The sequence below is a fragment of the Mercenaria mercenaria genome, unplaced genomic scaffold, assembly GCF_021730395.1.
Source record: "Mercenaria mercenaria strain notata unplaced genomic scaffold, MADL_Memer_1 contig_1862, whole genome shotgun sequence".
Taxonomy (NCBI): domain Eukaryota; kingdom Metazoa; phylum Mollusca; class Bivalvia; order Venerida; family Veneridae; genus Mercenaria; species Mercenaria mercenaria.
This window is the reverse complement of record NW_026459874.1, coordinates 2,491-15,599: the sequence shown is the minus strand read 5'-3', so window position 1 is coordinate 15,599 and position 13,109 is coordinate 2,491. Positions and strand designations below refer to the sequence as shown.

General features: G+C 37.2%; 1 protein-coding gene across 1 annotated transcript; it reads right to left on the bottom strand.

The window, feature by feature from the left end:
• Window positions 1–10,657: 10,657 nt before the first annotated feature.
• LOC123525822 (trichohyalin-like) lies at window positions 10,658–12,355 on the bottom strand. Its single transcript, XM_045304975.2, has one exon. The coding sequence runs from the start codon at window positions 12,353–12,355 to the stop codon at window positions 10,658–10,660; it is 1,698 nt and encodes a 565-aa protein (XP_045160910.2).
• Window positions 12,356–13,109: the final 754 nt, after the last annotated feature.

Below are 13,109 nucleotides of genomic sequence, written 5' to 3'. Positions count from 1 at the left end.
AAAATAAAAAATACACATTCGTTTCATTACTGTCTATATATTCCAGATCTGTTTTGTCAGTTGGCAAGTACATCCGGGGGCGGAGGTGCAGGTGGCCACTGATTCAGTCCGGGGTCATTAGGATCAGCGACTTCGTCAGCAATAGCTACTTCAGCAGTCAAAATATCTGGTTCTTTTCATTCTATTCCGGAAACCACACCGTATTCACGTACGTCCAAATCGAAATTACATGCATTGCTCCGGTTTCTTATCCACAGCTTATAGTAACAACAAACCCATAAAGCCACTACCCCTACAACTGTTGCTATGACGCTGATAGTTACAACGATAATAAGCCATTCATCCATAGCTAATATCCAGTGAGACAACTTTACCTTTTCTTAAAGAAATTGTCTTTGTAAAATTATGGTTTTGCCCAGCGTGTATCTGAGCTAAAATCAACGTTTCATTCGTTAAGGTGATAACTGGGTTCTGTCACAATTGTAAAATCTTTAACATTAGAAAGCAATGACATTTTTTCTGTTTACATATTTAACGTTCACATTAGCAACTATTCGATGATTTTGTCAGATATTTTCTTTTAACAATTTCCTATGTGGAATCCATTCCTTAATCAATTAGTTACTAGCAAATACTGTGCAATTTCCTATGTGGAATCCATTCCTTTATCAATTAGTTACTAGCAAATACTGTGTATACCAAGAGAGTTTTATACGTTTTAGTAATGAAGAGTAAAAGAAAGAGGAAGTACAGGTAGGTAACTACGGAATTCCGTTAGGGACATCGCATTTGAATGTGTTGATCAGAAACGCGATTGCCAATAGCACGAAATCACAAAACTACGATAACGAAAACGCGACAACACGATGACGATAACGCGATACTACGATAACGAAAACGCGATAATACAATGATGATAATGCGATATATTATTGCATTTTCACCATCATAATATCGTGATATCGCGTTTTCGTTATTGTTGTATTGTGATTTTGCAATTTCATTATTGTACTATCGTGTTATCATTCTGTCGCGTTATCACCATCGTACTGTCGCGATATTACCATCATACTGCGCGTTATCATCATCGAACTGTCATCATTTTTATGTGGGCACTTTGTGGTTAAATGCCTACTTATCGGCGCACATGTTGTGCATTTTGTCTTGGGAAGGGGAACATGCTAATCACGTTCATTGATGGAGCAGACATGAAATCAAAGGTTTGGACCTTTGACCTTACCTAGTGATCTTGAGCTTGTTACATTTAGATGAACAATATGCAGCTTTCGTACTTTTTCACCCCAAAATCTGTTCAGTTACTAACCATGTTGATATAATAATATGAATTAAGGCACCGCCTAGCATGGGGATTTATCTTTTATATATCAACTTACAAAGAAATATTTAACACTAAAAAGAAAGTGAAACCTCGCTCTTTAGTTTACATTTAGTGTCATCATACCTCTTACAACGAATATCATACTTTGCAAAATTTATGGGAAGCCGTGACGGTGACGTCATTCACCGCGTTCTCGCACTGGCTTTAGGAATTTTTTTTGTTTGTTTGCACACCTCGCAGAAACTTGACGACCTTTACACTTCCTTGGTGTTTTAAAAGTGTTTTTCAGTTGCATGTACAGTTTTCATTATGAAAAAAGAAGTAAAAGAAGCATGTTGGCGCGGTTTACGAATTTCTGTGACTGATTCGGGGTGCTCGGATGTTCATGCAGACAACCAGTCTGCGGCGTGTACATAAACCGGAACCGGAAAACATCGAAAAAATTGCCTCTGTATATGCAGACAACAAAGACGAATAACTATATACGGACGTTACCGTCTCGGGGATTTTCATCCCCTATTAACTACAAGATTATCAAATCTGAACCAATTTTTATATCAAAAACACCACAACACGTTAGTTTAATACTTCCAAAGTTAACTAAATAAAATATCAGTCTATTTTTTCACAAATAACAGATCACTATTTTTTATTTAATCTGCCAGGTGGGACATACAAGTTACTATATTTTGGACTCATCTATGCCCTTATATGAAAGATTTATCCACATATAAATCATTTTTCAGGTTTTCAAACCTTAATTTATTATTTCGAATATTTTGTCGTATTTTTATCCGGAACGTTATTAATAAATCAGCTGTTGACCTTCATCAATAGACCTATCCGCTACCAAATAGTACGATAGTGATAACTTGACAGTAGACGGTGATAATGCGACAGTACGATGATGATGACGTGATAGTACGATGATGATAACGCGATAGTACATATTAGGTTTTAACAATAAACACATCTCATATTTTTGATTAATGCTACTTTCTATAGAAACAAATATCTTTACCATATTTTGAACTCATAGTTGATTGTTAGATCAAAATTTCTTACTCCAACACAAATCCCAAATAAAATGTCGGAGCACTGTTCTCCGCACGACCCGATTTGCCCGCATCTGGTTCACGGGTGTGTTTGTAGGTTTGTATCTTTTTTACCCCTCTAGAAAAGCGAAGGGGTTTTGGTAATTTCTTCTACATCCGTTTGTGACTTCGTCTGATGTGCAGTCTACAGAAACCATTATTCTACTGTTCTTACTTTTTGAATAATCTCCCCTGTTTTGATTAACTCATAACACTTTTGTCCGACGCATAACTCTTAGTTCATAAAGTGTAATTGGAATTGTGTTTAAACTTCTCACTATGACATAGATTTCTATGAGAATGTGTACTGTATGAAAACAATATCTTGCTTACTTTCTTTATTATCTCCCCTTTAAAGTTACTCCGGAGCATAACTCTAAAAACTACTACCTTCAAAACTATTTATCAAAGAAATATTGTCAGAATTTCATATAATGACAAATGCATTTTAGAAGAAGAACACATGTGCTAAAAACATAACTTAACCATGCCGTTACTTTTTTAATTATTTTTCTTTACTAAATTTGTGTGTCCTAGCATACAAAGATAGTGTGAATTGTAGGCAAATATACTGTATAAGAAAGATAAAGTTCTATATCTTTCTTTCGTATCTCTCTTGAAGTTCATTTAATTTACTTGAAAAGCATTTACTTAACACGTTATTCCCTCGGGTACATTCTGGACAATGTTTTCGCTTCCACGGGGTTTCCAACGTCTAACACGGCTCTTGTTTTCTCATAATATTAAAGCACATTAACACGCATAATTTTGAAAAGGCTCGATATTTATAAAGCTTATTACAGGGCTTTTGACTACAAAAAGATTTACGTCGCTAATGGGAATAAAATGCCATACCGATTATAAAGTTATAAACAAGGGGTAATTTTTACCAATTATCAGGTGTGTGGATGAGTAAGTTGGTTGGTTCGAATTATTTGATCCACCTACCCGCTACACGTGTAACATGGTTTCACTCAGCAGGATCCGGACATCAGTAATACATGCGAGGCCTGAGGTTTCACAATCTCTGATGTAATGTAATTTAATGGCAAAAATGTCTATTTCCCTTTGAAAAGAATCCGGGACTTTTGAAAAAAAAATCGAATTTTTACAACAAAAAATAATAAATAGAATTATTGTTTAACCTGAAAGTTTCAAAGTAATCCGTTTACAAATAAAACCATACTTCATCATTTTTAAACTTTGTGTAAAAAAATAACAAAAAAAATATGGAAAATGTCCCACCAAAATCGTTTTCGACCTAAGATATTTTCAAAACGTAGAATATTCTATGCATGCAAGTACAACCGTACGTTTATGTGTTTTTAAAATGATATTTTATATCAATGGTTCTGTTTTATATTTGAAGGGAAATAAAGGAAAGATAGATTAAACATTAAATAAGCGTGTAGGTAAGTGTGAGGTATTTAAGATTGCTCGAAAGATAAAGCCTATCATCTACAATTATATACATTCATAATATAGCACTAAAAACTACAGAAGCTGCTAAATACCTGGGCCTCGCACTAAGTAAAGATTTGAGTTGGTCAAAACATATTGATAAAGTCACATCAAAAGCAAATAATTCTCTTAGATCCATCAAAAGAAATGTCAAAACAAACAACAGAAAAGTATTGGTAATGTTTTGTTATTTCAATATGGTGCCTCTCCCGTTTTAAAATGATTTATGAACGTTTTGGGGGTATGTTTTTTATTATTGTGTTCTCTTTCATTTAGAAACCGATATTGACTACCAATGAATCCAGTTGCTTGAGCTAATTGTCATTTTAATGAGCATAAGTTCATAAAACAGATTAAAAGTTCAAGTGAATATTAAGTGAATAAAGAAAGAATCCAATGAATGTACTTTCAATGAATTTGAGCCTCGAATTTTTTTTTTCAACTCGTTTAATAAATTCGAAATGAAAAGGTTCTCATGCAATATTCGCTATATCTGTCATAACTGATTCTCAAATATGTTTTTGAAAAATAAAACTGCAAATAATTTAATTAAATTCCAAAAGTATATCATGCAATGTATATACATGTTGATAGGTTTTGTTATTAATGGTCATAAAAGAAACAAGAGATTGTTTAAAGAAAATCTGGAATTTTATTTTTTCATTTTTTTTTGTTTGTTTGTTTGTTTAATAGAGCTAGATCTATCTAAGTTATGTGCATTTCATTTTTGCATACTTATTTCATGATTTTTGTTACATTTTCATTACTATTTTTCGAAATTTTGTAAAGATGGTCTAAAAATTCGAGGATGTACAAATTTATTGGAAACCCTATAACCTCGTTTGCCATTATTTTTCTATGATTTACAACATCTGCAATTTTACTCTCAAGAGCATGCAATATTTGTATAATGTATTCTTATGCGGATGATAAAGTAAAAAATATAATGCCTGATAGCATTAAGCACACCAAACTCAAACAGCGGTACTCAGGACATCGCGTTGTATTGCGCTGCAAAGCGTAGACTTATGCGACAAAGCATGCGTCTCAACTGGCTAAATGCTTGTGTCGCCGACGGCCGCGCTACGCCCTTTGATGGGGAAGGCAGAGCTGGGACAAGATATTTGTTTGTCTATTTGTCTGTATCAATATCTAACAAACGCAGGTTCGATTACTCAGAAGATGTATTCTATATAATTTAGATGACCTGTAACAAATAATGAAACAACATAAATATATAATCTCATATATGTATATATATGTGGTTATTACAATTGACATTATGAACGGTGGTGTGACGAATGAATTACGGACAAAGCAAACAATGACCCGACATTTCAAACCGAATATCTCAACAAATATTGAATAACCAACTAAGATAATTATTACATATATGGCAAAAATATACAACAATATAGGACAAACATTTACCTGTAGATATATGACTGTATAACTACAAAAATGGCATTTTCATTTGATGCACAGAAAATGGCGTTTGTTTATTTGTATTTGAATAATGGCTGTAAAGTGAAAGTAAGTAATCGATTGGTTATGACAATCACGTGTTAGAGTTAGTAAAGAAAGGTAACCGTGCAATAATATCTCTAAACTACGGAGTACTGGACTGAACTTCTAACTTAGAATGACTTACGATCAAACTACTTCAAATACTACTGATAGACAGCTAAACTAGACTAAAGTAGACACGGAATAATTGCAATGTATGGGGAATAAGAAATAAGTGAACACTGGTACTATTTAGTTTTAAATATGATTTATTACTTATTAATGGATATACACCCTATGACATATTCCCCCCTGTTTGAAAATGGCGTCTCGACATTCAGTAAAGTGAAAGTAAATATAGTCCAGTGCAAACATACACACAAATAAACGCCAATACATTCACAAGTACAAACATGCATAGATACGCATGTCTAAATACAGACACAAATATAAGCATACATGTCCACAACTCGACATGATACACGCTACTGCTTATTACTGCTCTAGCTAAAAAAAAAGTACATATAAACATATACACTATGTCATTAAATCAATGAAAAGAAATACATGTATATGGAAAGTTATTTCCTGTAAAATGAAGTACAATGTCATGTTATAACAATTGTTACAAGTGGGAGTCTAAGACTTCTCTATGAAACCACTTGTATCCATGTACACAATTGTATCATAATATGATCTCTAGTGCATAGCAAACTGACTAAGACCTAATAATAATAAATATATACTGTGTACTTGCATGGTCTCCAATATACAGCAAACTGCATTTCACCTGTAAATTTATACACGCATATGCTATCATAAAATACATAATTTATACATGGCTAATTCACAAAATAATTCATTTGTATTAACAATGTGTCAGTATGAATATGATATGGGTAAATATATACACTGTGCTCTAATCTGAATATTAACCAGTCACTGTCTACTAGTAATGAATTCACCGGACGTTTGCCACTGCGGAGGTTTCCGAATTCTCTTTGAGCGACGAAGTGGAATTTTATCCTCGTTGTCAGAAGTCTCGTCTTCCGAGTAGAGTTTGCTGTCTGATCTACGCTGGGGAATCACGTACCTCGAGACAGGCTGGTCTTCACCACTGTTATCCTCGACTGCTTCAGGTAAGTATCCATCATCAATAGAATTGGTAACGCCAAGGGGAAGGAGAAGATTGCGATGGAGTCGCCTTACACGTCTGGCTCTAGGATTGTCCTTCCTGACGTCATATACGGGTATATCAGGATTGGGCTGATCCAACACGATATAGGGCTCGTCTTCCCATCTGTCAGCAATCTTCTGTTTCCCTCTCAGTGTCACGTTCCTCACTAGTACCAGGTCACCAGGTATGACCTTCACCGCTCGAGCCTTCCGGTCGTAATGCCGTTTATTGACCTCAGCTGTCTTCATGGTGATTTCCTTGGCTTTTCTGTAAGAGATAGACAGGCGCTCGCGTAACTTCCGTGTGTACTCATTCTTGTACTTAGCACCGATATCGTCGATACGCAGTCCAAGAAGAGCATCTACGGCAAGCCTAGGATGCCGACCAAACATAAGGTAGTACGGTGAATAGCCAGTACTACCATGAATGGTGGCATTATAGGCATGAACCATAGGGGAAACATATGACTTCCAGTCTGATTTTCTGTCCTCGTCAAGGGTACTAAGCATCTTGATCAGGGTTTGGTTGAATCGCTCGACCATACCGTTGCCCATAGGGTGATACGGTGTGGTATGTGATTGTTCCATCCCCGCAAGACGACAAAGCTCCCCGACGAGGCCAGACATGAAGTTAGCGCCTTTGTCACTATGAATTCTCTCAGGGAATCCATAGTGTACAAAGAACTTCTCAAAAAGGACACGGGCAGTGGTTTTGGCAGTTTGAGTGGTCGTGGGGAAAGCCTGAGCATACCTGGTGAAGTGGTCGGTCACCACCAAGATATGCTCAAAGCCTCCCTTACATCTCTCAAGACTGAGATAGTCCAAACAGACCATTTCCATTGGTGCAGTCATGGATATGTTCACCAGGGACGCCACGTCAGAGCCATGCTTGACGCGTATACACCTTGGACAAGACGAAACCCTGTCCCTGATGAAATTATCCATACCAGGCCAAAAGAAACAATGTCTGAATAAGGATATGGTCCTATCTCTGCCCTGGTGACCAAGGTCCGCATGAAGAGCCCGAAACACATCATCCCTGATGGACGCTGGGAGCAGTAACTGGGAATATTCCTGACCACCAAATAAAGCCCGTCGATACAACACGCCCTCCCTAAGTTCCAGCTTGTCCCAGTCTCTCAGATACTTCGACACAGCTGATGTTGTACCCAAGACCCGCTGAACTGATGGTCTGGTACCTCGCTGAATATGTTCTTGAAGAACAGAGATGACTGGATCCTGTAGCTGTAAGCTTCGCCAATCCTTGGAACTTAAGGAATAGGCTTGGACCACGTCTTCTGGAACGCTGATTTCCGATGGCGACTCTACCTCAGGCAAGGTTTCTGGATCGATGGTGCTATAACAAAAAGGTGCCTCTTCAACGCTGGCTGCAGCTGCTGTTGATATTGCAGTGATAGTTTCAGGGTCAATGTTGATCCTACTGAGCCCGTCGGCGTCGGCGTTGTTACGTCCAGCTCGATATCGTGGAGTAAAGTTGTAATTGGCCAATGCTGCCATCCAACGCTGACTTGTGGCATCCAGCTTGGCTGTCGTCGTGACGTAGGTGAGAGGGTTATTATCCGTCACAACCTCGAATACCGCGCCGTACAAGTAGTCATGGAATTTTTCCGTGACGGACCACTTGAGGGCAAGGTACTCGAGTTTATGAGCCGGATAATTCCTCTCAGCTGGCTTCAACGAACGGCTGGCATAAGCAATTACACGATCCTTCCTGTCTTGATGTTGGTATAAGACAGCTCCAAGTCCCTTGGCGGAGGCGTCGGTATGCAGTACAAAGGGAAGTCGGTAGTCAGCATAGGCTAATATTGGAGGACTGACTAGGCAGTCCTTGAGTTCTTTGAATGCTTTCTGATGCTCCTCTTCCTACCTGAAAGGCGTTCTTTTCTGCTTCGATGGAGGTTTTGTCTTCTTCGTTGGGTGACCGATCAAGAGATCATTTAGGGGCCTAGCAATGGTGGAGAACCCCTTCACGAAGCGGCGGTAATAGCCAACGAACCCGAGGAACTTCCGTACTTCCTTGACATTCGTAGGTGTAGGCCATTTACGGACTGATTCGGTCTTTTGCGGGTCTGCTTGTATCCCATCTTTTGAGACGACGTGTCCGAGATATGTTGTTTTAGTCTTAAAGAACTCGCATTAAGAGGGTTTGATTTTTAAGTTGTACGATGCCAAACGAGAAAATACTGAATCTAAACGTTGAATGTGAGAGTCGATATCTGATGAGAAGATAATAATATCATCCAAGTAAATTAGACAGTCCTGCAGGTTAAGATCTCCCATGCAACGCTCCATCAGTCTCTGAAATGTCGCTGGGGCGTTGCAGAGACCAAATGGCATGCGGTTACACTCATAGAAACCCAACCCGCCGACCTGGAACGCTGTCTTTTCTTTATCTTCTTCCGCCAGCTCCACCTGCCAGTAACCGGCCTTCAGGTCCAACTTAGAAAAATATTTGGCTCCTGCTAGCAGGTGGAGAGAGTCCTCTACCCTTGGAATGGCATAACTGTCCTTTTTTGTTCGCCCGTTCAACTTCCGGAAGTCTAGACAAAAGCGTATAGAGCCGTCCTTCTTCCGGACAATCACAACATTCGAGGACCAGGGACTCTTCGACTCTCTTATTGCTCCTATGTCAAGCATCTCCTTAATATGTTCCCTGACTTCATTAAAGACTGCGGGTGGTATTCGTCTGTATGGTTCCTTAAAAGGTTCTTCGTTGGTAAGTTTGATGGTATGTTTCACTTCCGACGTATGGCCTAAATCTAGAGATGTTTTTGGGAAAATAGTGTTCCATTTGTCAAACAGTTTACATACTTTCTGTTTCTGTTCAGTTGTAAGGTCGGTGTTATTTAGTTCTATTCCATATTTTTCTTTTATATCTATGTTCTCATAATCTTTGTTTTCTTTTTCAGGTGTTGCAGACGAGATGGATGCTGAACTGGCTGGCTGAAGGATTGGAGCTTCTCGGATTACTTTGACTTCCTGAAGTTGACATAGATCTGACTTTGCTTTTATCTTTACAGGTTTAGCTGTTATGTTGCAGATTCGCACTGGGATTCTGGCATTCTTTCCAGGAGTGTTGATTGTAACTACTCTAGGGCATATCAAAGCACTGTGGTTCTGATCTTCCATTGGTTCAGTGACAGCTGATTCGACATTACGTTGCTTACGCAGAAATCCTGTTACAGTTCTTGTTTCCATAGGGTGCAGCGTAATGTCTTTGGTAGCAGTTACGTTTCCAACATTTGTTGCTATGGCCATAAAGGTTGCCTTCCATTCATCAGGAGCGTCATTGTCTTCTTTTGTAAATTCTTTAAATTCCCTAATTATGTTCGTTCCGAGAATGATGGGTACTGTTCCGTGATAATCCTGAACAGGTACTACAAGAAGAAGGGTAAGTATTGGTTTTGGTGAAATTTTTGTTTCAATATTTGCTTGGATATAACCTGTGTATGGTATACTGCCTCCATTTGCATTTTTCAATTCAAGTTCAAAATCAGTCATGGAGTGTAATTTAGGTTTATCTGCTAAACTGTTGTAATAGCTTTCTGAGATGGTGCTAACCTGAGATCCACTATCAATTAGTGCTGTACTTTCTACTCCATCTATCTTGATCTTTGTTGTATTTGCATGTCCAACAATTCTATTGTATATATCATTTTTGGTTTTGGGGCTACCATTTATGAACTCGCTCTCATCTGCCCCTGCGATCAGAGCCTCTCTCCGTTTAAATCCTTTGGCTGCTGTTGTGACTGATTAGCTCTGGATCTTTGTTGATTTTCATTGATGTTTTGATTTCCAAATTGCTGAAGTCCAGACTGGCTTTGTGGAGAACTATAATCTCTACTGCTTTCATATCTATTCCTATCATAACCTCTGCCTCGACCATAACTTCTTCCTCTTCCATAACCTCTTCTGTAACCATTTCCTCTTGATCGTGATCTTCCATAACCTCTGAATTCTCCTCTGTATTCATGTTCTGGCTTTGCTTCTCTTTCCTTTGTCAACTGCTCAAACTTTCGTTCCATTGTCTTCATCTGTTCTGTAAGATCCTTTAATATCTTTAACTGTTGGTCAGTCTGTTGGGCGTTAACTTGTTTGGCTGATCCTGGTCTTTAGTTACATTCATCTCTTGCTCTTCTCTTCTCACTTTCTTCTTTAGCTCTTCGAAAGTGCTTGCTGTCTCATAGTATACTCTAGTGGCATTCCGTAGTTCAGTGCTACTCATATATCTCCAAAATCTGGTTTTGAGCATGTCATCTATCTTCTTTTCTTCAATCTGCTTTCTTTCTACTGCCAACTGTAGTAATGTTTCTAGCCTTACACCCCAGGCTGCTATGTCTTCATCTTTTTCTTGCTTTGCTGTGTAAAATTCTTCTATTATGCTTTCTCCGCTTTTGATGTTTCCGAAGTTACTATCGAGGGTTTGCAAAATTTCTTCAATGGTTGCCGTAGCTTTCATTGTCGAAAGAATCTTTCTTGGCCTACCACTGATGGAGTTTCTTACTGCTTGTTTAAGTACTTCTGTGTGGTAAATCTTAGACTCGAGCATACTTTGTACTTCCGCTTTCCATTCTCTGAAATACTGTAGATCTGTCAATTTTGGAACGCTAGGTTTATAGATAAGTGGTTGTGTCAGTCTGTTAGTTTCTGCAGTCGATTTCTTTTGTAACTTCTGTTTTGGAGATTCTACAACTTTCAGTTCCTCATCAAGCATACTAATTGTGCTTTCTTTCTCCAACAAACTCTGCTCTAGATCATTTTTCACTTGTTTCCACTTTCTCATCCTTTCCTCTTTTAATTTTCTTTTCTCCTCTAATAATCTTTCTGTTTCATTTTTCTGTCGACTTACTTCTTTTAACCTCTCTTTCCTTTTTATATCTTCTATCATTCTTTTCTCTTGTAATTTCATCTGTTCTATCTGTTTTATTAATTCTTGTTCATCTTCAATTTCGTCTTCCTGTTTTATGTGCTTTCCATATTCTATTTTCTCATCATCCATGCCTTTCACCTCCTTCTTTTTAATTCTGTCCTCAGAATTTCTCAATACTCCTATTTCCTTCTCTCTTTCCTTTGTTTTGTCTAACCTTCTAAATCTATTTTCATGTGTATCACTCTTATGTAATTCATCCTGTTCATTTCTTTTACTTCTACTTTTTATACTTTGCCTGTCGCTACCTATTGAGCTGATAGCATCTATATTGCCATAGTTATCCACAGTGACCAAAGATCTCCCAATAGCAGCATTATCCTTATATCTGACATCATCCCTCATATATTCATCCGTATATAAATCATTAAATTCATCTTCATTGTCATAGCCATATGCTCCTTCTATTTCATTCAATTCATTTTCTATATTTTCGTCTGTTTCATCAAAAACACCATATTCACTTTCCTCTTTATTATCATTTTCATGTACATTTTCAACAACTTCAATTCTTTCTACTTCTAAATCTAACTGTTTTTTCCTTTCTATTAATTCATCTATTTCCCTGTTTTCCCTTTGTTCATCTTCCTTCATTTGTCTCAATCTTTCCTTCCTTTGTTTAGCCTCTTTTCTCTTTGTTTCAAGTTCACTTCTCTGTCTCTGTAATTCTCTAAATTGATTCAATTGAATTTCTCTATCTCTTTCTTTGATTGTCTCTAATCTATCTTTCTCTATTCTATCTTGTAAGGCTTTTTCCATTTCGGCTATTTCCTGACGCAATTTGTCTCTTTTAAGACACCTTAGTTCCCTTTCAGACATTTTGTGTGCCATTATGTTTCATAAAATGTTTAACCTTAAGCAGCACAAAATATTTCACAATTCAACTTCACTCACTATATTCACTTCACAAAATCAATGTTACTTCTTCACAATTCAATTGAATTTACATTCAAAGTATTCAGTACAATTCATTCACCAACTCAATATCACTACTTCACAATTTAATTCAATTCAGATTCACAATATTCAATTTAATTCAGTTCAACAAAAATTCATCATGGCCAAAGTATCACACATCACAACACTTCAAATTCACAAACACTTGTCTTTATTCACCAAGACACACTGCCTTATCAAATCATTAATTCAATTTCACAGTAAATATCTTTGATATTTCCACACAACTACAGCACTTCAACTAACATTACACCATCATCCACAAATACACAAAGACTCAATGGGAGTCCCAATATATTTCAGTACTTTGAGATGCCTACAACTTAACAACCATAAGAACTATAAGACTGTGAATAGTGTATTACAGTATGCTGTAATTTTGTATACCCTAATTCTGTAAGTGTGTCTTACAGTATACTATGATATAGAACAGTGCTATATTTCTTTCAAGTTTCACAAAATTCAGTACAGCATTTATAGCACAGTAACAGCAATGTATTGTATCACTGTAAGGTAGCTATATGTGTAACAATAAGGAGTATCAAATAGGACACGCAGGTACTATATGAGTGGGGGATTTAAAAAAATGTAGAGTCAAATATTGAAAAATAATTCAGAAACTTGAAAA